The 27,601-nt window shown below is 46.3% G+C and overlaps 1 protein-coding gene across 1 annotated transcript; it reads right to left on the bottom strand.

Annotated features, from left to right (window-relative positions):
- Positions 1-25,567, bottom strand: LOC137536257 (oocyte zinc finger protein XlCOF7.1-like). Its single transcript, XM_068258393.1, has 8 exons — positions 25,352-25,567; positions 22,481-22,599; positions 22,102-22,257; positions 21,905-22,016; positions 21,726-21,817; positions 16,329-16,452; positions 8,324-8,419; positions 1-1,807 (listed from the first exon to the last, which is right to left on the bottom strand). Exons 2-8 carry the CDS (start codon positions 22,556-22,558, stop codon positions 1,020-1,022), a joined length of 1,446 nt encoding a protein of 481 aa, XP_068114494.1. The 5' UTR covers positions 22,559-22,599; positions 25,352-25,567; the 3' UTR covers positions 1-1,019.
- Positions 25,568-27,601: the final 2,034 nt, after the last annotated feature.

The raw sequence follows: 27,601 nt of genomic DNA, 5'->3' as shown, positions 1-27,601 counted from the left end.
GTGAGTATAAAATCTTTAGGGTCTCTCAGCTCTGGTATACTTTAAGCCCGGTACACTCATGCAATTTTAATTGGTTAATCATTGGCCAATTTTACCACTTCCATGTAATATGAGAGTTTACTAATACACTCTTATTATAGTATTCAAAATCTGTTGGCCCTCCTACTACATGGAAGTGGTAAAATTGGCCTCTGATTGGCCATTCAAAATGAGGCTGCTGATGCTTGGTTGGTCTGCACAGCTTGCAGATCTAGAGGTCTGTGCTGTAGGAAATGGCTGGTGAAGAGGACACTGATTAGGTACTTACAGGTGATTAATGCCAGTGAAAGAGCTTATAAACAGATAATAGTGAACGCATAATACTGAGTGATTACTTAGTACTAGGGACAATCAATGATATGCAAATTCTTCAGAGTTTATGTAAATGTATACACTTTTTTATGCAAATATATGCAGTTTGAAAATGAACCACAGTTTAAACCCAGGTTTAGATTGATTAGTCCATTTTCAAACTGCATATATTTGCATAAACTCAGAAATATTTGCATCTCATTGAATAACCCTACTTAGTACTAACCATTGTGGGCAGTGGGGTAGCAATAGGGGGTGCAGAGGTAGCGACCGCATCGGGGCCCTTGGGCCAGAGGGGCCCACCCTCAACCACAGTATTAGCTTTCTATTGGTCCTGTGCTGGTAAAAATCACTTCTATATGTGCTTTTATTAGTAGTAATCATTAACACACTGTTCCCAGTCCCATCCTTGCACTTCTGACACTGTAGTTGTCCTTGGCAGGTTTTGGTGCGCTGTATCAATTGTTATGCATAGAGCGCTTGGGGGGCCCAAGGTAAACCTTGCACCGGGGTCCATAGCTCCTTAGCTATGCCGCGGATTGTGGGGTTTGCATGTGAAGCAGGCATGTGATATTCAGTTCCCATAGGCTAACACATGAAACTCTTGCACTGTGTGGCAAGTTAAATGAGACACTAGGGAAAGGCTTTTTTGGAAAAAATGTTTGCCATCATTCAGAACACGCATGTGGTTTAAATCCGGTATGTAACTGTAGATGTGTACCCAGATCTGATGTATTGCTGAAGCCTTCTCCACACAAGGAACATGAATATGTGAGATTTTTGGTATGAGTCATTTGATGTGTTATGAGGTTCCCCCTTTCAGAAAAACATTTCCCACACTCTGAACATGAAAATGGCTTCTCTCTGGTGTGAGTTCGGTGGTGCCGAACAAGAGCTGATTTCAAGGAGAAACATTTCCCACATTCAGAACAGGAAAACGGCTTCAGTCCGGTATGTGTTCTCTGATGCGAAATAAGATGTCCTAGCTGGGTAAAACGTTTGCCACATGCAGAACAGGAAAATGGCTTCTCAGCTGTGTGAATTCGTTGATGGATGGCAAGAGTTGACTTCTTCAGAAAACATTTCCCACACTCTGAACATGAGTATGGTTTCACCCCTGAGTGAGTTCTTTCATGTTCATTAACGTGTGATTTTCGAGAAAAGCATTTGCCACAAACGGAGCATGGATATGGCTTCACCCCAGTGTGACATCTCTGGTGTCTGAGAAGCGTTGCTCTCCTGGTAAAATATTTCCCACATGCAGAACATAGGAAACGTTTACCCTCTTTATAAGCTGTATGACGTGTGACTGTTTCGGAGTGTCCAGAAACACTCCTTCTATGGGTGGACTGATCAGTTGAAAAATCTTCATTATAAAATACTAGGTTGAGGTCTGACATATTTTGCATTTCCTTCGTACATTCAGCTGTGATGCCATCATGTTCATGGTGTCCACCTAAAATAAGAAAAGCAGGTGAGGACTCCAGTTTTTATAACACTGATGGGTTACCTAACCACCAGCTACAGATCAGCCCTAAAGTCACTTCTGCGCAGAGGTGTGGAGGGAGGATTCCTTCCCCAGAAGCTGGCTGTAGATCTGCTGCCCTCATGGTACAGTGTGTGGTAACAACTCTCAAAGATCCTCAAATCACTGACCAACCTCCTGGGACGACCTCAGGGTGTAGCTCATTGACTGAATGTTTGTCACGTTTTCTTGATCATTTACTATGCCCCCTTCTTAAAGAGTAACTGTCTGGCATAGAATCAAAAATCAATTCTTTATTTTTATCTAGTAAGCAAGTAACAAGGATGCTAACCAGGCAATCCAAAAGTTAAAATCACTATTACTTTTCTTGTTGATAAATGATCATTCCCCAGTTTACCTGTCTCTTATTTGGTACACACACAATTTGGTACACAAAAAGGAAGTTGCAGGGCATGCTGGGTTGTTCTTTTTTGGTTCTGTATTTCCCCTCACTTCCCTTTACTAATGCAGCCTGATTGACTGAAGTCTCTTTACCTCCTGTTTTCCCCTCCCACACCTCTGTTCCTCTCTGAATGGCCAATATTTCTCATGCTGAGACAATGCACTTTCTATAGTGAAGGGCAAGCAAATCAGGCAGAGGAGGCTAAGGTAGGAAATGACATCAGAATTGGTTTCAAAATAGCCACACTTAAGATGGGAAATGCTAAAAAGGATTTTCTCTTTTTTTACTGTAGAAAAATCCCTAAAATCAAAACGTGGACAGTGCAATACGTATGTTATGTAAGTAGAGCAAGTATTTATCTACTTATACAGTATATGTGTTTTTTTTCTGAGATAGTATAGCTGACAGCTCCTCTTTAAAAGGGTCTCATCTTAATTAGCTGCCACTTTGGATGTCCTAAATTTCACTGATCATCCAAAAAAAGAGCTGTGCAGGATCTATGTGGATAGTGTGCAAAATTTCACTGAGGAATTTGAATGGGACCCTTCTTTCAATTTCCCCACAAAAGACGTAGCAAGCTTTTACAGTCGAATACCATACTGTAAAGGTATTGAAGCGGTGCGTTGGTATTTGCAATGTATGGACAAGGATGATGATTATGTTGAATGTCTATGTGAGTGTCTCTCATTTGTATTGACACAGAACTCTTTCTTAATTGACCTGAGGTGGTGCCACCAGGTGTCTAACACAGCCATGTGGACATCGGTGGCTTGTACTTATGATTGTGTGTTTCCGGTGGCTTCGGAGAAAGACTATCTGTGCTCCATGCAACCCCTTCCTTCTTAAAATACATAAATGACTGCGGTATGTGGATGACTTTTTAGTCGTTTGGGCTGGTGTCAGGGTGGAGTTCAATGGTTTTATGACCTACCTCAACAGAAATTCAATTAGTATGCGCTTGATCCTGTGAAAACTTTTTGGACGTGACCATCAGACCTGAGGGGAAACCCCTATTCGGTTAGGGTTAAAGGAAACTAAGTGCCATGCACTCCATACTGCATAAATCTAGTTTTCACCCTGATCACATCAAAGAGGCAATTCCATACAGCCAATTCCTTAGGGTACAACAATACGTGTTTGCAAACTTTTGGATGCCAGGCTGGCGCCCTGACTGTCAGACTTGGCAGAAGTGGCTATGAGCTGAACTCTTTGAATAGGCTCAAGACTAGGGCTAAAGATAAGGACAGAGATGCCCTTCTGCATAGACCCCCATTCAGGCAGAAAATAAAGGCAAAAGTGGATGTTGGGGGCTCCATGACCTTCTCATTTAATTTCACCACCCTGTCAGACAAATTATTTAAACAGACATGGCCCCACATTGTAAGGAAACCCTTTTTGGTACCTAAGATACTTCAACCCGCCCCTCGGATCACTTTTAGAAAGCACCCACCCTGGCTGATTTGTTAGTCTACAAGCCCTAATACTAGCCCTTCCCTTATAACCTGGTTAGACACCTCCAGGCCAAGGGGAAATTGCCACTGTGGCCACTGATCAATATGTAATAAGATGGTCGCGGATTGCTCGGTTAGACTAGGTTTACGGTATCCTGTGCCTCTGCCAGTTATTCTATACTTAGGGACAGCTCAGGGAGCCTGTGTAGAAGCAGCACTTTCGATCCATAACAACAAGCAAAGGATGCCCTCGCCTTATAGGACTTGTCAAAAATTGCCACGGCGGGGACCTAAAGGGACCCATTTTTTAATAGAGGGAGTGACCATGATTTGGACGTCATTAGGAGATAATCAAAATGAATATTGCAAGCAGTGGTCCTAGGCCTATTGGGCCTTAATTACTGACTGACCTCCTTATTCTCTCTGTGTGTTTCTCTCTTTTGTTCTCTGATATTTTTGTTTTTCTCCTCTTCTTACAGAATCTTCAGATTATATTAGAAGGGACTTTGCCAAGTTGTTTGTTTATTGCCATTATTTATAGGCAGCGCATCTATTTTTATCTTCTGCTACCACCTTATGGATCAGACACACAACTTGCCAACAGGTATGATTAACACTCTGTCGACTTAAACAGGAACTGCCATGAAAATCTTAAAATTTAAAACACATACAAATAAGAAGTGTGTTTCTTCCTGAGTAAAATGAGCCATAAATCCCTTCTCTCCTATGTTGCTGACATTTACAGTAAGAGGTAGAAATCGGACATTACCGGCAGGTTTTGGGTTAGACCATCTTCATAGGGGATTCTCAGCATGGCCTTTATTCTTTATAAAGACACTCCCTGAAAAAGATTTATGCAAAGATGCTGGTCAGCCTCCCTGCTCACTATACACTTTTTTGGCAGTTTGACGGAGCAACTGCCATTCACTAAGTGCATTTGTAAAATAAGGAAACCCCCCCATGAGGAGATGGGCTAGTCCAAAACCTGTCAGTCCTGTTAGATTTCTACTACCTACTGTAAGTGACAGCAACATAGGAGAAAAGTAATTTATGGCTCATTTTACTCTGGAAGAAACATACGTCTTAACTGTATAAGTTTACATATATTTTACATTTTAAGATATTCGCGACAGAAGTCCTTTGAAGGACCACTCCAGCAAAAAAAGTAGGCAGTTAAAATCTGACAGAACTGACATGTTTTGGACTAATCTATCTCCTCATGGGGGGATTCTCAAGGTTTTCTTTGTTTTCAAAAGCACTTCCTGAATGGCAGTTGCTAACAGACAAAATAGTAAGAAATCAGCCAGCCTCCCTACTCACTTGCACACTATTTTGGCAGTTAGACTTAGCAACTGCCGTTCAGGAAATGCATTTGATTAGAAAGAAAACCCTGAGAATCCCCATGAGTAGATGGACTAGTCCAAAATCTGGTGGTTCTGTCAGATTTTAACTGCTTACTTTTTTGCTGTAGTGATCCTTTAATGATTTTTTTGATCAACGGGCAGTGTGGCCGTTTTGTTCCATTTGCTCTTATAGGGAAAGGTTGGCTATGTGAGGAGTCTCCCCAACGTCCATCAGCTTCTTAAGCCACACTGATTATAGTTACAAATCACTAATCTTCTACATGGTTTTGATACCTGTTTATCGCAACAGAACTCCTTTATTTCTGTCTGCATTTTTGTTGGTGACAGTTTTAATTTAGAAGGAAAAAGACCCCTAGGTGGTTTTCCTTGAAACAGCCTCTTTTGGTTCCCGCTTTACCACCTAAGCCAGGGTTACCGTTGGATAGGGCCCACCTGGGTTCCTGCCCACAACATACAGTACTTTCCTGAACGCCTTCACTTTGTACATCCCATTTTGCAATACTGGATTTGCACTTTTGGTAGACTAACAGAAATGTTTAATTTTTTAAGGCCTACTGTTTGCATGCTGCGTACATTGAGGTTGATGCGCTATCAGCAGCATTGTATTGTGAGTTACACTATTAGCATGACCCACAGTACTCTGGTAGTGTGAGCATTAATATGGTAATGCACATTACTAACTAGCATTATCATTAGTAGTGCTTGTTAACGTAGCAACACTTGCGCTACTCGAGTACCTTAGTTGCGCCTATAGCGCGGTAACCTGTTGCTGGTAGTAACGGTAATATTGCCTTGTCGGTGAAGACACCAGTAAGCAAGAAAACACTATGAATAAATTTGACAGAACTTTTTCACCTACTTTTTGGTACTTTTTCAATTGCAGAGTACTGAAAGGTAATTTAAATAGAAGATGAAAAACGATATCCTAGGAGAAAACGTAAGGTGCCCATACATCTATCGAGTTGGCGGCCTATCAACCATCCAATTTTATAATTATCGAATCAGATGAAAATTGGTGCCGCCAAGTGCATGCCTGATCGACGATGCGACCAACGACCAATTTCGGGCCAAGCACGTTGATCAGACATGCTGCAAGATATCAGGCTGTCGTGGACAACTGGGTGTGTGGCAGGAACGGAGAGCGATATTGGGACAAGCAATGAACGCAATGAAACCTCCGGCACTGTCTCTCTTAATGTCTAAGGTGCCCCTCTGGTTCCCAGTGCAGTATACCGCTGGCTCCGGGCTTGATCCATACACGCTCTCCATGTGGTTGCCGGCATACACGTGGGCGTATCCGTAACCTCACACACACGTTACTCTGGAAACCCCGTGAGTCATGTGTATGGACAACACGGGCAGGTAATGTATAGTGAACTTGGCCAGGGGGGGCGACGGATGCACATTGGACATTAGGGGGGGACAGCGTCGGGCCGGCAGATGCAGCATCACAAGGCCGATTCTGGATCAGCACAAAATTGATCGGGAATTGGCCTGTGTTGTATGGGCAGCCGGCAGATCGCTCTCTAAATCAGATTCAATCAGAGAGATTTGTCTCTTGGTCCAATCTGCTCATCATTGCTAGATGTATGGCTACCTTTAGGGAAAAAAAAGCGAATTGGATCAGCCCCATTGTGTTTAAAGGACAACTATCAAAGTTAACTAAAATTCTGAATACCAAATATATTTCCAGTAACTACTAGCAAATAGCAATTCAAAGGCTTTTTTTTCATCTTTTCTTGTGTTATGTGAAGAAAATATGACATTTAGAGAGAACAGTTTTCACTGTGGGCATTACTATAGAGGACTGTGTCCAGCACATCCCGCATACAGACACAATCTTTACTAGCTCTAATCATGTGAGTAAAAGGTGTTCAGAATGATAGGAAGCAGAAATATAGCTTCAAATGTGTGTAAATAGCATCAGCTGCAGCTCTGTGTCTCACTAAAGTACAGGTAATTTGTTTTCAGATCCTTCTCTGTATCTAAAAATCCCTCAGCTGTTCTCATATGATCTGTGAGAAAGCAGGCAGGGCAGGAAAAAAAACAGTAAATCATTCCTCTGTGAATAGTGACAGAAAAGTGGAACCTAGCTACATGCTATGGCTCTAGCCCTCTAGCATCGACACAGAACTGTTACAAGCAGCTGGCAAACAAAACATTTTTTTTCACACAGGATGTGATTAGAGTCCTCTGAAAAGCTTTCTAGTGTTGCTGGCTAAAAGCTCTATAGGTATGTGGGGTTTACAGAAGAACAGTTTATTTATTTATTTATTATTTATTTATTGTATTTATAAAGCGCCAACATATTACGCAGCGCTTTGATAGTTGTTCTTTAAAGAGAATCTGTATTGTTAAAATCGCACAAAAGTAAACATACCAGTGTGTTAGGGGACATCTCCTATTCCCCTCTGTCACAATTTCGCCGCTCCCCGCCACATTAAAAGTAGTCAAAAACTGTTTTAAAAAGTTTGTTTGTAAACAAACAAAATGGCCACCAAAACAGGAAGTAGGTTGATGTACAGCATGTCCACACATAGAAAATACATCCATACACAAGCAGGCTGTATACACCCTTCCTTTTGTATCTCAAGAGATCACTTGTGTGTTTTTACCATCTGTCCCCTTCAGCTCTCCTGCACTGAATACTAGTGACAGGCTGTGAGGCTGATCCTTTCTTCTGTCTAATTCCTCAGTATGTGTCAGCCCAGCTCCTTTCACAGCCTAACAGAGGTTGATTTTTATCCAGCTCTCTTCTATCACTGATAAGATAGCAGAGACCTGCTGGCTTATGTAAATAACACACACACTGGAGTGTGCAGAGAGGGGCCTGGAGGGGTGTGCATAAACAGACCAGCACGGAAGAGTTGGCAGCCTTCCAGACACAGGGCGACAAGTCTGACAGGGGAAAGATACATTGATTTATTGCAGAGACAGTGAAAGTAGAAAGTGCTGCAGTAAGCCAGAGCACATTAGAACAGGTTTAGGAACTTGTAGGATGGTAGAAAAAACGTTGTAATTTTTGTTACGGAGTCTCTTTAACTTAACTTATCACACTAACTTTTGTATATAGGATATTGCCCCTTGTGAACACAACACACCCCTCCTTTGTGGACAATTGTTGCCTACCTAGTGGAACAAATGATTTTCTTTATCTCTATTCTACTTGTGGGTTTTACAGTTGACGTTTAAAGTTAATAGGAGGGGAGTATTATTGTTAAATACTCACCTATGCTAATCTCTGAAGGGATTTCCTCCTCTTTAAACCTCACATGCTCTTCCTCCCATGTGACATCTCTCTGATCCACTTTAGTCTCTCCAAGATCTGTCAATAAAGACAAATATGATACCCGGAGTACACATATCAATAAGAAACATTAGATAATGTCTGGATGGGTGAGAATAATCATGCCTCCTGGCTGGTAACACATAATAATATAGTGGGTGACATAGAGCTGGAGTTTCATGAGGGCTGATGTCTCCTGACTCCCCCACTGGTCACATACTGTCTCCCCATTACTTCTAATAGTGCCTGGTGTCTCCTGACTCCCCCACTGGTCACATACTGTCTCCCCATTACTTCTAATAGTGCCTGGTGTCTCCTGACTCCCCCACTGGTCACATACTGTCTCCCCATTACTTCTAATAGGGGCTGATGTCTCCTGACTCCCCCACTGGCCACATACTGTCTCCCCATTACTTCTAATAGGGGCTGATGTCTCCTGACTCCCCCACTGGCCACGTACTGTCTCCCCATTACTTCTAATAGTGCCTGGTGTCTCCTGACTCCCCCACTGGTCACATACTGTCTCCCCATTACTTCTAATTGGGGCTGATGTCTCCTGACTCCCCCACTGGACACATACTGTCTCCCCATTACTTCTAATAGTGCCTGGTGTCTCCTGACTCCCCCACTGGGCACATACTGTCTTCCCATTACTTCTAATAGGGGCTGATGTCTCCTGACTCCCCCACTGGACACATACTGTCTCCCCATTACTTCTAATAGTGCCTGGTGTCTCCTGACACCCCCACTGGTCACATACTGTCTCCCCATTATTTCTAATAGCGGCTGATGGCTCCTGACTCCCCCACTGAGAACACACTGTCTCCCCATTACCCCTAATAGGGGTTGATGTCTCCTGACTCCCCCACTGGGCACATACTGTCTTCCCATTACTTCTAATAGGGGCTGGTGTCTCCTGACTCCCCCACTGGCCACATACTGTCTCCTCATTACTTCTAATAGGAGCTGATGTCTCCCGACTCCCCCACTGGCCACATGCTGTCTCCCCATTACTTCTAATAGGGACTGATGTCTCCTGACTCCCCCACTGGGCACATACTGTCTTCCCATTACTTCTAATAATGGATGATGTCTCCTGACTCCCCCACTGGCCACATACTGTCTCCCTATTACTTCTAAGAGGGGCTGATGTCTCCTGACTCCCCCACTGGACACATACTGTCTCCCCATTACTTCTAATAGAGGCTGATGTCTCCTGACTCCCCCACTGGCCACATACTGTCTCCCCATTACTTCTAATAGGGGCTGAGGTCTCCTGACTCCCCCACTGGCCACATACTGTCCCTCCATTACTTCTACTATGGCCTGATGTTTCCTGACTCCCTCACTGGCCACATACTGTCTCCCCATTACTTCTAATAGGGGCCGGTATCTCCTGACTCCCCCACTGGCCACATACTGTCTTCCAATTATTTCTAATAATGGCTGATGTCTCCTGACTCCCCCACTGGGCACATACTGTCTCCCCATTACTTCTAATAGGGGCTGGTGTCTCCTGACTCCCCCACTGGCCACATACTGTCTTCCCATTACTTCTAATAGGGGCTGGTGTCTCCTGACTCCCCCACTGGGCACATACTGTCTCCCCATTACTTCTAATAGGGGCTGATGGCTCCTGACTCCCCCACTGGCTACACACTGTCTCCCCATTACATCTAATAGGGGCTGATGTTTCCTGACTCCCCCACTGGACACATACTGTCTCCCCATTAATTCTAATAGGAGCTGATGTCTCCTGACTCCCCCACTGGACACATACTGTCTTCCCATTACTTCTAATAGGGGATGATGTCTCCTGACTCCCCCACTGGGCACATACTGTCTCCCATTACTTCTAATAGGGGCTGATGGCTCCTGACTCCCCCACTGGCTACATACTGTCTCCCCATTACTTCTAATAGGAGCTGATGTCTCCTGACTCCCCCACTGGGCACATACTGTCTCCCCATTACTTCTAATAATGGCTGATGTTTCCTGACTCCCCCACTGGACACATACTGTCTTCCCATTATTTCTAATAGTGGGTGATGTCTTCTGACTGCCTCACGGGGCACATACTGTCTTCCCATTACTTCTAATAGGGGCTGATGTCTCCTGACTCCCCCACTGGCCACATACTGTCTTCCCATTACTTCTAATAATGGCTGATGTCTCCTGACTCCCCCACTGGACACATACTGTCTCCCCATTACTTCTAATAGGGGCTGATGTCTCCTGACTCCCCCACGGGTCACATACTGTCTCCCCATTACTTCTAATAGGGGCTGATGTCTCCTGACTCCCCCACTGGCCACATACTGTCTCCCCATTACTTCTAATAGGGGCTGATGTCTCCTGACTCCCCCACGGGTCACATACTGTCTCCCCATTACTTCTAATAGGGGCTGATGTCTCCTGACCCCCCCACTGGACACATACTGTCTCCCCATTACTTCTAATATGGGCGGATGTCTCCTGACTCCCCCACTGGCCACGTACTGTCTCCCCATTACTTCTAATAGTGCCTGGTGTCTCCTGACTCCCCCACTGGTCACATACTGTCTCCCCATTACTTCTAATTGGGGCTGATGTCTCCTGACTCCCCCACTGGACACATACTGTCTCCCCATTACTTCTAATAGTGCCTGGTGTCTCCTGACTCCCCCACTGGGCACATACTGTCTTCCCATTACTTCTAATAGGGGCTGATGTCTCCTGACTCCCCCACTGGACACATACTGTCTCCCCATTACTTCTAATAGTGCCTGGTGTCTCCTGACACCCCCACTGGTCACATACTGTCTCCCCATTATTTCTAATAGCGACTGATGGCTCCTGACTCCCCCACTGAGAACACACTGTCTCCCCATTACCCCTAATAGGGGTTGATGTCTCCTGACTCCCCCACTGGGCACATACTGTCTTCCCATTACTTCTAATAGGGGCTGGTGTCTCCTGACTCCCCCACTGGCCACATACTGTCTCCTCATTACTTCTAATAGGAGCTGATGTCTCCCGACTCCCCCACTGGCCACATGCTGTCTCCCCATTACTTCTAATAGGGACTGATGTCTCCTGACTCCCCCACTGGGCACATACTGTCTTCCCATTACTTCTAATAATGGATGATGTCTCCTGACTCCCCCACTGGCCACATACTGTCTCCCTATTACTTCTAAGAGGGGCTGATGTCTCCTGACTCCCCCACTGGACACATACTGTCTCCCCATTACTTCTAATAGGGGCTGGTGTCTCCTGACTCCCCCACTGGCCACATACTGTCTCCCCATTACTTCTAATAGGGGCTGAGGTCTCCTGACTCCCCCACTGGCCACATACTGTCCCTCCATTACTTCTACTATGGCCTGATGTTTCCTGACTCCCTCACTGGCCACATACTGTCTCCCCATTACTTCTAATAGGGGCTGGTATCTCCTGACTCCCCCACTGGCCACATACTGTCTTCCAATTACTTCTAATAATGGCTGATGTCTCCTGACTCCCCCACTGGGCACATACTGTCTCCCCATTACTTCTAATAGGGGCTGGTGTCTCCTGACTCCCCCACTGGCCACATACTGTCTTCCCATTACTTCTAATAGGGGCTGGTGTCTCCTGACTCCCCCACTGGGCACATACTGTCTCCCCATTACTTCTAATAGGGGCTGATGGCTCCTGACTCCCCCACTGGCTACACACTGTCTCCCCATTACATCTAATAGGGGCTGATATTTCCTGACTCCCCCACTGGACACATACTGTCTCCCCATTAATTCTAATAGGAGCTGATGTCTCCTGACTCCCCCACTGGACACATACTGTCTTCCCATTACTTCTAATAGGGGATGATGTCTCCTGACTCCCCCACTGGGCACATACTGTCTCCCATTACTTCTAATAGGGGCTGATGGCTCCTGACTCCCCCACTGGCTACATACTGTCTCCCCATTACTTCTAATAGGAGCTGATGTCTCCTGACTCCCCCACTGGGCACATACTGTCTCCCCATTACTTCTAATAATGGCTGATGTTTCCTGACTCCCCCACTGGACACATACTGTCTTCCCATTATTTCTAATAGTGGGTGATGTCTTCTGACTGCCTCACGGGGCACATACTGTCTTCCCATTACTTCTAATAGGGGCTGATGTCTCCTGACTCCCCCACTGGCCACATACTGTCTCCCCATTACTTCTAATAGGGGCTGATGTCTCCTGACTCCCCCACGGGTCACATACTGTCTCCCCATTACTTCTAATAGGGGCTGATGTCTCCTGACTCCCCCACTGGCCACATACTGTCTCCCCATTACTTCTAATAGGGGCTGATGTCTCCTGACTCCCCCACGGGTCACATACTGTCTCCCCATTACTTCTAATAGGGGCTGATGTCTCCTGACCCCCCCACTGGACACATACTGTCTCCCCATTACTTTTAATAGGGGCTGATGTCTCCTGACTCCCCCACGGGTCACATACTGTCTCCCCATTACTTCTAATAGGGGCTGATGTCTCCTGACTCCCCCACTGGCCACATACTGTCTCCCCATTACTTCTAATAGGGGCTGATGTTTCCTGACTCCCCCACTGGGCACATACTGTCTTCCCATTATTTCTAATAGTGGGTGATGTCTCCTGACTCCCCCACTGGACACATACTGTCTTCCCATTACTTCTAATAGAGGCTGATGTCTCCTGACTCCCCCACTGGACACATACTGTCTTCCCATTACTTCTAATAGTAGCTGATGGCTCCTGACTCCCCCACTGGGCACATATTGTCTCCCCATTACTTCTAATAGGGACTGATGTCTCCTGACTCCCCCACTGGGCACATACTGTCTTCCCATTACTTCTAATAATGGATGATGTCTCCTGACTCCCCCACTGGCCACATACTGTCTCCCTATTACTTCTAAGAGGGGCTGATGTCTCCTGACTCCCCCACTGGACACATACTGTCTCCCCATTACTTCTAATAGGGGCTGGTGTCTCCTGACTCCCCCACTGGCCACATACTGTCTCCCCATTACTTCTAATAGGGGCTGAGGTCTCCTGACTCCCCCACTGGCCACATACTGTCCCTCCATTACTTCTACTATGGCCTGATGTTTCCTGACTCCCTCACTGGCCACATACTGTCTCCCCATTACTTCTAATAGGGGCTGGTATCTCCTGACTCCCCCACTGGCCACATACTGTCTTCCAATTACTTCTAATAATGGCTGATGTCTCCTGACTCCCCCACTGGCCACATACTGTCTTCCCATTACTTCTAATAGGGGCTGGTGTCTCCTGACTCCCCCACTGGCCACATACTGTCTTCCCATTACTTCTAATAGGGGCTGGTGTCTCCTGACTCCCCCACTGGGCACATACTGTCTCCCCATTACTTCTAATAGGGGCTAATGGCTCCTGACTCCCCCACTGGCTACACACTGTCTCCCCATTACATCTAATAGGGGCTGATGTTTCCTGACTCCCCCACTGGACACATACTGTCTCCCCATTAATTCTAATAGGAGCTGATGTCTCCTGACTCCCCCACTGGACACATACTGTCTTCCCATTACTTCTAATAGGGGATGATGTCTCCTGACTCCCCCACTGGGCACATACTGTCTCCCATTACTTCTAATAGGGGCTGATGGCTCCTGACTCCCCCACTGGCTACATACTGTCTCCCCATTACTTCTAATAGGAGCTGATGTCTCCTGACTCCCCCACTGGGCACATACTGTCTCCCCATTACTTCTAATAATGGCTGATGTTTCCTGACTCCCCCACTGGACACATACTGTCTTCCCATTATTTCTAATAGTGGGTGATGTCTTCTGACTGCCTCACGGGGCACATACTGTCTTCCCATTACTTCTAATAGGGGCTGATGTCTCCTGACTCCCCCACTGGCCACATACTGTCTTCCCATTACTTCTAATAATGGCTGATGTCTCCTGACTCCCCCACTGGACACATACTGTCTCCCCATTACTTCTAATAGGGGCTGATGTCTCCTGACTCCCCCACGGGTCACATACTGTCTCCCCATTACTTCTAATAGGGGCTGATGTCTCCTGACTCCCCCACTGGCCACATACTGTCTCCCCATTACTTCTAATAGGGGCTGATGTCTCCTGACTCCCCCACGGGTCACATACTGTCTCCCCATTACTTCTAATAGGGGCTGATGTCTCCTGACCCCCCCACTGGACACATACTGTCTCCCCATTACTTCTAATAGGGGCTGATGTCTCCTGACTCCCCCACGGGTCACATACTGTCTCCCCATTACTTCTAATAGGGGCTGATGTCTCCTGACTCCCCCACTGGCCACATACTGTCTCCCCATTACTTCTAATAGGGGCTGATGTTTCCTGACTCCCCCACTGGGCACATACTGTCTTCCCATTATTTCTAATAGTGGGTGATGTCTCCTGACTCCCCCACTGGACACATACTGTCTTCCCATTACTTCTAATAGAGGCTGATGTCTCCTGACTCCCCCACTGGACACATACTGTCTTCCCATTACTTCTAATAGTAGCTGATGGCTCCTGACTCCCCCACTGGGCACATATTGTCTCTCCATTACTTCTAATAGGGGCTGGTGTCTCCTGTCTCCCTCACTGGGCACATACTGTCTCCCCATTACTTCTAATAGGGTCTGATGTCTCCCGACTCTCCCACTGGCCACATACTGTCTCCCCATTACTTCTGATAGGAGCTGATGTCCCCTGACTCCCCCACTGGCCACATACTGTCTCCTCATTACTTCTAATAGGAGCTGGTGACTCCTGACTCCCCCACTGGACACATACTGTCTCCCCATTACTTCTAATAGAGGCTGATGTCTCCTGACTCCCCCACTGGGCACATACTGTCTCCCCATTACTTCTAATAGAGGCTGATGTCTCCTGACTCCCCCACTGGGCACATACTGTCTCCCCATTACTTCTAATAGGGGCTGATGTCTCCTGACTCCCCCACTGGGCACATACTGTCTCCCCATTACTTCTAATAGGGGCTGATGTCTCCTGACTCCCCCACTGGCCACATACTGTCTCCCCATTACTTCTAATAGGGGCTGATGTCTCCTGACTCCCCCACTGGGCACATACTGTCTCCCCATTACTTCTAATAGGGGATGATGTCTCCTGACTCCCCCACTGGGCACATACTGTCTCCCCATTACTTCTAATATGGGCCGAGGTCTCCTGACTCCTCACTGGTCACATACTGTCTCCTCATTACTTCTAATAGGAGCTAATGTCTCCTGACTCCCCCACTGGGCACATACTGTCTCCCCATTACTTCTAATATGGGCCGAGGTCTCCTGACTCCTCACTGGTCACATACTGTCTCCTCATTACTTCTAATAGGAGCTAATGTCTCCTGACTCCCCCACTGGGCACATACTGTCTCCCCATTACTTCTAATAGGGGCTGATGTCTCCTGACTCCCCCACTGGGCACATACTGTCTCCCTATTACTTCTAATAGGGGCTGATGGCTCCTGACTCCCCCACTGGGCACATACTGTCTCCCCATTACTTCTAATAGGGGCTGATGTCTCCTGACTCCTCCAGTGGGCACATACTGTCTCCCCATTACTTCTAATAGGGGCTGATGGCTTCTGACTCAGATTTTTACTCAGCCACACTTAGCTCTAACAGTGAGAAAAAAGGAACACATCCTAGTTCTATGTAGGCTTAGAACTGTACATACAATTGTTTATCTGAGGTCACTTCAGACACCTTATAATTGTAAGAGGTGCTGTTAGCCCGTCTCCCTCGTTAGTATAAACAGTATCTCCATTACATCTTCTGGCCCATTGTCCTGGTATATATACCTCCCACAGAGGAGGAAGGAGAGAAGAGTTTGTTGGGTTGTTGCAGTGACTGAACAATGGGAGTGTGCCTCTCTTTTCTGTACTGCATGTTTATTCCTCACCTGTGATGATCTCTGCAGGAATTTCTTCTTTACATGATTCATTATTGCTCCGATATGGTTTTAAATCTTCCTCTATAGCTTCTGCCCCACAGTCAGCTTGCTTTGTTTCTATGCCCGGCATAATCTGCACAGGAATAAATTACATTAAATTTCCACTTGGAACTAAACATAAAAACAGTGGTGAATCTTCAATGTGCACAAAGTTGAAGTGAGTGTCCAAAGCTCTCGCCACAGGTCTCGAGACTCCTGGTCTTCTCCGCTGCAGAACCCGACCTCGCCAGGTCGGGTTCTGGGTCGGCCTCTTCTGCGCTCCACTGCGCGGGTCCTGTGGTCTGGCCGAAGTCACTAGGACGGTACTGCGCAGGCGCAGTAGTTCTGCGCCTGCGCCGCACCATCCTAGTGACGTCAGCGGGACCACGTGACCCGCAACGTGGAGCGCAGAAAACGCTGACCCCGAACTGCAGCGGAGAAGACCAGGAGCCTCGAGAGCTGCGGCGAGGGCACAAGACGGCTGCCACGGGCTGGAGGAAGCCCCAGGTAAGCTGATCTTTTTTTTTGGGGGGGGGGACCTTGGATGTTTCCTTTAAACCAACTCTTGTTGAAAACAAAAGGAAACCCTAGATTCTACTGAAAGACTGATGAACAAGTGCAGGAGCAGTTCTTCCATGAAGCAACATAAATCACATGCTTCAGGGGGGCAACAATTATAGGGGCGGCAAGAGGCAGCTCCCCTCCACAAACGTCCCCCTCCTTGCACTCCCCATCTCCCTAGATTCACCGCGCCACTTCATTCACCTGTTCCAGCGATGGGAGCTCTATCTGCCTGTCCAGCATCCTATATCTCTGGCTACAGCGGTGCCTCATGTGACCTGTTACATGTTGCTGGGTCACAATAGGCGCTACTATGACACAAGGGTTTGAATCCTGGCTGCAACCAGTATGCATTTAGTAAGGAGTCCTTGGGAAAGGCTCCAGGATGGCCTACTGTGTGTGCGTTTAGTGGTTGCATGTTCTCAAGTGCTTTAGGAGAATACACAAAGGTCTGATCATGCTGCTAAATTTCATACAAATATCACGAATACCTCATTTTAGCTTGAGATTCAAAGGAAGCCTGAGGTGGGCGAAAAAAGTTGAGTGCCCCCTGCATTCAATTAGCTCCCTCAAATTCCTCCCCTCCATCGTGCCGCTGTCCTCCTCCAAAAGACCTCTGATTAATACTAAGACTAATCGTGCCCCTCCTAGATTGCACACCTGTGGCTGGGAGCATTCTGTGCATGCACAGTTTGTAAAGACTTCTAACTCCACATGCGCAGAATGCTCCCAGCCACAGGTGTCTCAGGCTTCCTTTAAAGAGACACTGAAGCGAAAAAAAAATGATGATATAATGATTTGTATGTGTAGCACAGCTAATAAATAAAACATTAGGAGCAGAGACATAAGTCTAATATTGTTTCCAGTACAGGAAGAGTTAAGAAACCTCAGTTGTTATCTATGCAAAAGAGCCATTGAGCTCCAAGACTTTCAAAGTCGCAGAGAGCTCTGTCTTCTGAAGGTTGTCAACTGTCAGTCATTGTATTCCCTTTTTCTCTCCAGAGAATAGGTCAAAAGTTCACTGGCCTGCTCTGTAAAATCACTTAGAATGCTGAGTTATGTGTAAACTGCAAATGTTAGAGAATGATGCAACAGGGGTGCCTCTAGCCATTTTGTCACAATGTGGCAATGTTTCACCAGAAAATAATCATAAAGCGGCAGTTTCACCAGAAATTACACTTATTGCAGCAGCGTTTCACCACAAAAATACACGTAAAGACTGCAGCGTTTCACCAGAAAATACACAATGCAGGCAGCGTTTCACCAGAAAATACACATAGGCAGGGCTCCACTTTCATGAGGCACAAAGGGGGACAGAAGGAGACTCAGGGGGACTGAATAAGGCACACAGGGTGACATAGGGAGGCACAGGGGGACAGAAGGAGGCAGGAGGGTCAGAAGAAGTCACAAAGGAGGACAGAAGGAGGCACAAGGGAACAGAAGGAGGCACACAGGGGGACACAAGGAGGCACAATTGGCCACAAAAGGAGGCACAATGGGGGCAGAATGGAGGGCAGAAGGGGGTATACAGAGGGGCAGCAGGTGGTACAGGGGGACAGAAGAAGGCATGAGGGCCAGAAGGAGGCACAAAAAAGGACAGGAGGAGGCACAGGGGGACTGAAGGAGGCACACAGAGACATAAGGAGGCACAAAGTGGGGCAGAAGGAGGCACAAAGGGGGACAGATTGAGGCACAATGGGGGAAATATTGAGGCACAAAGGGAGACAAAAGGAGGAAATAAGGAGGCACAAAGGGGGCAGAAGGAGGCACGATGGGGGACAGAAAAAAGCACAAAGGGGGCAAAGGTAGGCACAGGGAGACAGTAGGAGGCACAAAGGGGAACAGAAGGATGCACAAAGGGGGACAGAAGGAGGCACAAAAGGGTGACAGAAAAAGGCAGAGGGGGATGTAAGGAGGCACAGGAAGACAGAAGGAGGCAGAGGGGGACAGGAAAAGCCACAGGGAGATAAAAAAGGCACAAATGACACAGAGGGAGGCACAGGGGGACAGAGGAAGGTGCAGGGGCAGAGGTAGCACATGGGGACTGAAGAGGCACATGGGGACTGAATGAAGCACAAAGGGAGACAGAAGGAGGCACATGAAGACAGAAGGAGGCAGAGTGGGACTGAAGGAGGAACAGGGGGGGGGGGGGGGGGGTAGAGGTAGCACAGGGGGACAAAGAAAGGCACAAGGGGACATAAGGAGGCACGGGGGGCAGAAGGAGGCAGAGGTGGCACAGGGGGACTGAAGGGGGCACATAATACAATACAATACAATACAATAACATTTGTAAAGCGCTTTTCTCCCATAGGACTCAAAGCGCATAGCTGTGTCTCAGATTAATACAGGGTTTCAGGCTGGGTTGTGTTACAGAGGGGATAGTCAGATGTTCATGAATGCCAGACTGAAAAGGTAGGTTTTCAGTTTAGACTTAAATGCTTCCAGGGATGGGGCTGTCCTGATTGGGTGTGGCAGGGAGTTCCAAAGTGTAGGGGCAGCATGACAAAAGGCTCTGTCTCCAAAGGTTTTGAGGTGGACTCTAGGGGTGACCAAGGTGTTACGTCCTTTTGATCTAAGATTGTGGGGGGTGTGATGTAGTTGCAACAAGTCCTTCAGGTATCCAGGGCCCAGATTGTGCAAGGATTTGAATGTCAGTAAGCCAATCTTAAACAGAATTCTCCATTTTATCGGTAGCCAGTGGAGTGAGCTCAGGGTTGGTGTTATGTGGCAATGGCGGGGTTGGCTCGTTAACAGCCTTGCGGCGGTATTCTGTACTAATTGCAGGCGGCGTAAGTCTTTCTTATGCAGGCCTGTGTAGAGGACGTTGCAGTAGTCTAACCTTGATGTGACGAAGGCATGAACTAGGGTTGGAAGATCCTCTGAAGGAATTAGGTGTTTAATCCTTGCAATATTCCTTAGGTGAAAGAAGGAATGTTTCACAACAGCTGAGATTTGATTCCTGAAGCTTAATTTCCCATCAATCAGTACTCCCAGGCTGCGCACACATAAAGAAAGAAGGAGGCACAAAGGGAGACAGGAACCATAAAGGGAGACAGAAGGACAAACAGGGGGTCAGACATGGCACAAGGGACTGAAGGAGGCACAAGGAGACAGAAGGAGACACAAAAGGGACAGAAGGAGGCACAAAGGGGAAAAAAATGATGTACAAGGCACAGAAGGACACAGTGGCAGCTGCCTGCAACTTACGCTAAGCAGATGCAGCATAATGGCCTGTACTGCCTATGCCTAGAGGCTCCCCTGTGATGCACTTATAAAAAAACACTATATAAGTGAAAATAAAAATATGAGAATATTTTCTTTGCTACTAATGTTCTAGCAATTATCCGTACTACACAACCAATTCATTATATCATAATTTTTTTAGCGCTTCAGTGTCAACCTCCTTAGCGTTACGGACGAGCTGAGCTCGTAAAGTAACGCCACTATGCACCACTCAGGCCCTGGTAGACCGGTTTGCACAATTTTTTTTCAAACACGCAGCTAGCACTTTGCTAGCTGCGTGTTTGTTTCGATCGCCGCCGCTGCTCGCCGCCGATCCGCTGCTACCTGCCACGAAAGAGGGCCCCCCTGCAGACCCCTTGCGCAGCCTGGCCAATCACCGTCAGGCTGCGCTATGGGGTGGATCGGGACTCCCCCTGACATTATGACGCCATGGCGACGGGGGAAGCCCATACAGGAAATCCCGTTAAGAATGGGATTTCCTGTTGCATAATAGCGCCGGCAGCGATCGGAGGGTACGGGAGGACGCCGCAGGGAGGAGGGGAAGCATGTAGCTAGCGATAGGCTAGTTACATGTTAAAAATAAAAATACCTTCAAAAAACCCTCCCGCGGCCGTGCGCCGCAATGTTTCAGAATGCCAGGGAGGTTAACACTGATGTCTAATGCTTTCTTTAATTACCACCAACCTCATTCCATATACAGTTACTGCAGAATACAATATACTCATTCTTACTTTTACTGTTCTAAACCTTGCCCATACCCATGTCTGTAACCTTTCCTATAATCTGTGCCATGCCCAATAGGCATACACTTGCTAGTATATAGTAAATTCCACTTTAAAGCAAACCTGTGAGGAAGGAAAGTTCAAAAGGTAAATATTCAAGTAGTGAAAAGCCTCTGGAAGGTCCAGCAGCTTCCCCAATCCTCCTTCAGCCCACCGCTGCTGCACAGGACACTCTTCTACTTTGTGCCTCTCCTCTATGTACGAGCACATCTGTACTGCGCATGTATCACATGGTCTTTCTAGGCTCCGTAGACTTCAGTCACTTCTGCACTTAGGAAAAAGCAATGCATGTGCAGCTTCTGTCTACTGGGCATGCTTGGGCTATACTTGTACATGCCCAGTACTGATGGCACACATACACAGACAGGAGTGCAGCCACAACAGGCTTTTCAACAAGCACTTGTTGAATATGTGCAGAGGGACCCAGCGCTGGAACAGAGAGCTTGAAGAAGATCGATGAAGAATCTCGACTATCAAGATGCTTCCTACTGCTGAGGTAGGTATCTATTTTTATACTCAAAAATCTCTTTATTTATGCATTATGCTCTGGGAGATCTAAGTTAAGAGAAGGGTTCTCCTTCCAATAAGTCCTGCAGGAAGCCAACCAAATTAATACAACACTATGCCACCTCACTTGCATGTACACAGCAGAGATAACCTAGCGTAATTGTAAGTACAGACCAATTGTAAGTTTTTATTTTTATGTCTGAGTGGAGATGCTTAAATAGGTATACATGTTAGTGTATTCATGTTTTATTATTATTTTTCACATTCCATCTACCTTAAAGTTATGGTGATTATGGTGATCCTCCAGTGTTGTATCCTGAAAACAAAGAGGACCTGTATATCCCTCAGGAGTTCTTCTAGAGTCATCTGTACAAAACATGGCAGAGAATGTGTTAATCTTGGTGGTCCTCCATAACACTTCCTACTTTTCAAGGAATTGAAGTCTCCTCCTACCTGATGGCGGGATTGGATGAGGATTCCTCATCATGATATCCTTGTACCCTTCTAAGTACTCCTCTTCCTCAAGGCATAAACTGACAGTGACATTCTCACCCTTCATAGGAACCTGACACACACGGAGATACAGTCATTATCCACATCCCTTTCCAGCTGTTAGTGGATGATTTCCCATCATTCCTAGCACTGCTTACCTTTCCCATCAGCAGCTCAATCATCTCACTGGTAACTTCTTGCACCTTCTTGTGGTTCTGTCTCAGGGAGAGAGTTGAAGATTCTACGATGAGACTATGGTCCTTCATCAGATTAGAGGCGGCCAAGCCATCAGACAACTTGAAAGCTACATAATTCTGCATATAAAAGCAGAAATACATGTCATCATCCAAACTGAACTAAACACTCTCAATGTATGAAAGTCAATTCCGTTAAAATGTTTTTCACTTCTCCAGTCAAGTCTGTGCTTTACAAGTACAGTAGTGGTAAAGGTGCCAGAATCCTCTGCTCTCTACTGCTTGGTCTACTTTTTTATTATATAAAAATAAAGTCATATGACCCTCAGTGAATCCTCCTCACCTCTCCAGTCAAGAGGTAAATTATCTCCAGGGTGAGGTTCAACATCCTCTCAGTCATGTGACGTCCGTCCTTCTCCATCCTCAATCCAAAAACCTGAATAGATGAATGAAATCATAAATCTGAAATGAAAGAGAGAGATAAGATAAGATAACATTTCTTTCATGTACCATACAAATCATTAAGAAATGAAGAGAAAAACATACATTCTGTATAACATGATGAAATATCTGTATGTATAGTTAGTTACAGACATTAGATGACAGTCTACAAGCAGTAGCATAGCTTAGGAGCTCTGTGCCCTAGTGCGAGTTTTAAATTGGGACCCCTCAAGTGTTCTATAAATAACAATTTATATGGAGCACCAAAACCTGCCAAGCACAGCTGCAGTGTCAGAGAGGTGTCTCTCAGATCAGAAAAAGAGAACAGTCTATCAATGGTTACAACCAATCAAAGCACAAATAGAAGTGATTACTAGCTTAGCACCAATAAGGAGCTAATAAAGTGGTTAAAGGAGGGCCCCTACTGGGCCCCTCTGGTCCAGGGGCCCTGGTGCAGTCCCTACCTCTGAACCCCTATTGCTAAGCCACTGTCTACACGTCCTCCTACCTAGAGCTGGACTGAGATATAAATTCACTTATGTCAATTCTCTACAAACACTGCCAGCCAGCTGCTTTTGGGGGTTGGAGAGGTGGAAAGCAATTGAGTGCTGTTGAAAACAACCTTCATAAAACAGAAGGTATTTCATGTTGGAGTGAGCTCTGAGGTGTCCCACAATGCATCACTGCTGAATATGCAAATCATTCTTTGTTGTCCCTGATAGTGTAAAACACCTCCAGAACTGCTGGAATGCAATGATGTGTCAGCTTGTTAATTGTACAGAGCCAAACTAATGCAACATGTAATATTAACAAGCTGACACATCATTGCATTCCAGAGGTTCTGGAGGTGTGTTTTTAGCTATCAGGAACAACAAAGAGGTGATTTGCATATTAAGCAGTGATGCATTGTGGGATACATCAGAGCTTACTCCAACCTGAATAATTGCAAATACCTTCTGTTTTAAAGAGAACCCGAGGTGGGTTTGAAGAATATTATCTGCATACAGAGGCTGGATCTGCCTATACAGCCCAGCCTCTGTTGCTATCCCAAACCCCCCTAAGGTCCCCTTGCACTCTGCAATCCCTCATAAATCACAGCCACGCTGCTGACAAACAGCTTGTCAGAGCTGGCTGTGTTTATCTCTATAGTGTCAGTCTGCTGCTCTCCCCGCCTCCTGCAGAACTCCAGTCCCCGCCTGCATCCCTTCCCTCCCTGCTGATTGGAGAGAAGGGATGGGAGCAGGGATCGGAGCTATGCAGGAGGTGGGGGAGCAGCTGAGACTGACACTACAGATGTAAACACAGCCTCACAGCACGGCTGTGATTTATGAGGGATTGCAGAGTGCAGGGGGACCTTAGTGGGGTTTGGGATAGCAACAGAGGCTGGGCTGTATAGGCAGATCCAGCCTCTGTATGCAGATAACATTCTTTAAACACACCTCGGGTTCCCTTTACGAAGGCAAACGTCTGTTTTGCATAGCATTTTAGTAAGGATATAAAAGGTAGAAAACTGAGAGCCCAATATAGTGTAGTAGGTATTGGAAAATGGAACAAGTATTGTGAAACGTAAGTATTATACTTACAAACCAGGGTTACCTCCAAGGCAACCACTGAAAAGGCAGGTGGGGAGAACACGCCTGTCCCCACTCAGGATTAAGACATCACTCTCTGTGGATAGGAGGAATAAGAGGGTATAACAGAGTACATTTGAAATCGGCGCCGGTAGACTTGGGCGCAGGATACAGCGGTATATGGCTGATCCTGCTTCTGCACAAGTCCGGGCCCATTTAATTACTATTTCCCCTCCAGGCCGCCATGGATAGTGGGGGAATGAAATAATTCGGCTTCCAGCGATTGCTGGAGGCCGAATTATTATGTTTTTAAGCAACCTCGGCTCCATCTTCTAACGGAGCCGACGTTACTCACTGAGCGCTGCAATAGGAGTGAATTCTATTGAAGTCTATGGAGGCACCGGCTGCGCCCAAATCTAGCAGCGCTGAAAAGCACTGCTCCGGTATAACACCCTTCCACCAAGGGTGGAATTCTTGATACGCAGAGTAGTACAGAGGCGCCAGTAGGATAAAATTCACTAAAAAGTTTAAACCGTTAGGGATGCGGTGGTGGACCAGCCAACCCAAAACAGACACAAGTACTGTCAATTAAAGTAGTAAACAATTTATTCATATACTCCCAAGAACAGTTGCAACGCGTTTCGCAGGCAAAATCCTGCTTCTTCAGGCAATAAACAACAGGAGTGATACACAGTACAGAGTCTAAAGCACGCTAGGCACCTCTGTTTGTTGTTTATTGCCTGAAGAAGCGGGATTTTGCCTGCGAAACGCATTGCAACTGTTCTTGGGAGTATATGAATAAATTGTTTACTACTTTAATTGACAGTACTTGTCTGTTTTGGGTTGGCTGGTCCACCACCGCATCCCTAAACTTTTTTGTGAATTTTATCCTACTGGCGCCTCAGTACTACTCTGCGCATTTTAGTAAGGAGGCTTTTTGGTCTCTTACAGTCCCTTAAACACTCCTAGGAGTTCTGGTTCACCATGAGCTCGCTGGGCAATCTGTAACTATATATAGCATGTAATCATTTCCTTCACCTGTCACTTTCTCTCCTCCAAATCTATTTGCTGACATTTCTACAATAACAGTAGTAATACTAATCACTATAATAATAATAATAATATAATACATTAGTAATAATTAAGCATAACAATAGTAGCAATCAGCATCAGCAGTAAGATAAAAAAAAAGCATATTTTACCTCCTAACGTCCACATAGGTATGGAGCTCCTAGCTCTTCTCTGAGCTACAAGACAATGGCCACCTCCAGCATTGAGTACCATTACAATAAACTCAGGGCTGAATAATACGGTGGCGCATAAAGCATATAGGAGAAATTAATAATAACGAATGATAATAATAGTATTGAGAAACCTGAAGCGCCTCATACTTTCTCTGCTCTACAAAGCAACAGCCGGAATCCTACATGTGACACTATCGCCCTCTAGTGCTCACTCTCGCTGTAACAGCCGAGTAGGAAGCAGGAAGTTTGTAGACTCTTCTCTCTTGTGTCTCTTTTATGCGTTCCAAAGCAGATCCCTCGTTTATCTATTGATGCGCATGCGTGAAGTGACTGAGGAGGAGGCAAGATCTGAAGGTGGTGTTGTACTGGACGTTGGAGATAGTAATGGCATTATTATAGATTGAAGATGTAAGTGTCAAGTGAGGTCAGGAAGAAATGCAGAAAAATGTTTTTGTGATATCTTGACTTGTCACTTGACATGCACCTACAGGGCCAATTAAAGTGCAGGAATCCGGTACTTTGAAGCTACTGGACCCGCCAGGCTTCGGGCCGGTTCAGTGGAACGCTCATTAAGAGTACGAAGCGCCCTTTACAATAGCTAATCACAGCGTAATTTCACTGCGCACGCTATGGCTGCATAGCGTGCGCAGGGGATTATAACTCTCTGCACTCATTAAGCTGCGCTGCTGTAGCAGCGCAGCTTTGTGAATCAAGCCCATATTGTTTAACTACTTGCCGACTGCATCACGCCAATTGGTGTGAGCAGTGCGGCAGCCCCAGGACCGCTCCACGCCGATTGGCGTGAACGGCCATTTATGGGGCTAGCAGGAGATCGCGCGCAGGCAATCGCCGCTTGGGAGACTGTTAGACGGCAAAACCGCCATCTAATTACTTTGTATAGTGCTGCGATCTGCAGCAGCGCTGTACCGGGGACAGCCCTGTGACACGGCTGTCCCCCTGGGACACGGAACCGATCCGCTGTGATAGGCTGAAGCCTATCACAGCCGATCGCGCTGATAGGCAGGCCAGGGGAGGGAAGGAAGTAAACAAAATAAAAAAAAATAACGACATTTTATTTAAAAATAATACAAATAAATATTTATAAAAAACAAACAAACATTGGGGGAGCGATCAGACCCACCAACAGAGAGCTCTGTTGGTGGGGAGAAAAGGGGGGGGGGAAGCACCTGTGTGCTGAGTTTTACGGCCCTGCAGCTTGGCCTTAAAGCTGCAGTGGCCTATTTAACTAAAAATGGCCTGGTCTTTAGGGGGGTTAACACTGCAGCCCTCAAATGACTGACAGATCCAAGGGTGGTTGTGTCACTTTGTGGAGAATAAAATTGCTGGGTTCTGCCTTGTAGAACCTAAAACCAGGCATCTAGTATTGTTTAAACAATGGAAATAAATATGACCTCCATACCGCTCATCTGAATAGCATAACTCACAGTAACCTGCTGGCGGTAGTAATGGTAATATTGCTGTGCGTGGTTTGCACACGGCAATATAACTGCAGCTTGGTGCATCAACCCCAATGGTAGCAATTAGATTGTAAACTCCCCTAGGAAACAACTATGTACTATGGAAAGTGATGGTAAAAGATGTCAGTGCTATAGAAATACAAAATAATAATAATAGGGGCTATGCTAGCTGGCGAATGCTTGCCTGCATGGAAGATAAGGCTTGGGGTAGGGGGACATTCTTATGGAATAAATGTGTGCGATGAGAAGTACAATGTTTATTGACTGTTTATCTATTTATTTTGAAGGATGCATACATGGTTCCTGGTTTACAGAGCAGCCCTTTACTTTTCTGTATACTGCTGCATTGACAAATGGGACATCTCCAAAGCCTCGATCATACCTTAGATTGTTCTTGGCCCAGGCTGCCTCTGCCAATAGTGTGTGTACTAGTGTGTGTACAGCACCCCCATCTCTCCTGATGGCAAGAGATCCGGCCTACCAGAATATCTCGTCCAAGCACAGGCCAACGCTATTGTTCATCCTTCCTAACCCTCCTCTGCCACATGTCATCCCTTTATCCCCCTCCATAGTAACAGAACGTGTCACCAGCCTGCAGGCTTCAAGTCAGAGAATTGTTATAAAAAAAAAAAAAGCCAGATACTTACCTAAGGAGGGAAGGCTTGGGGTCCTAATGAGCCTTCCCTCTCTGCTCCCGGTTCCAGCACAGGATCCCCTATCCTATCCAGCC

This window comes from Hyperolius riggenbachi, chromosome 10, assembly GCF_040937935.1.
Source record: "Hyperolius riggenbachi isolate aHypRig1 chromosome 10, aHypRig1.pri, whole genome shotgun sequence".
Lineage (NCBI taxonomy): Eukaryota > Metazoa > Chordata > Amphibia > Anura > Hyperoliidae > Hyperolius > Hyperolius riggenbachi.
The sequence above is the reverse complement of the archived record's forward strand: the minus strand, read 5'-3'. Positions and strand labels throughout refer to the sequence as shown.

Coding starts and splice junctions, on each gene's coding strand:
- LOC137536257 (XM_068258393.1), bottom strand. CDS start 22,558: ATGGAGAAGGACGGACGTCACATGACTGAGAGGATGTTGAACCTCACC. Junction 21,818..21,904: donor TCATCCAATCCCGCCATCAG/GTAGGAGGAGAC, acceptor TGTTTTGTACAG/ATGACTCTAGAAGAACTCCT. Junction 16,453..21,725: donor ATAATCACCATAACTTTAAG/GTAGATGGAATG, acceptor ATTCCTGTGCAG/ATTATGCCGGGCATAGAAAC.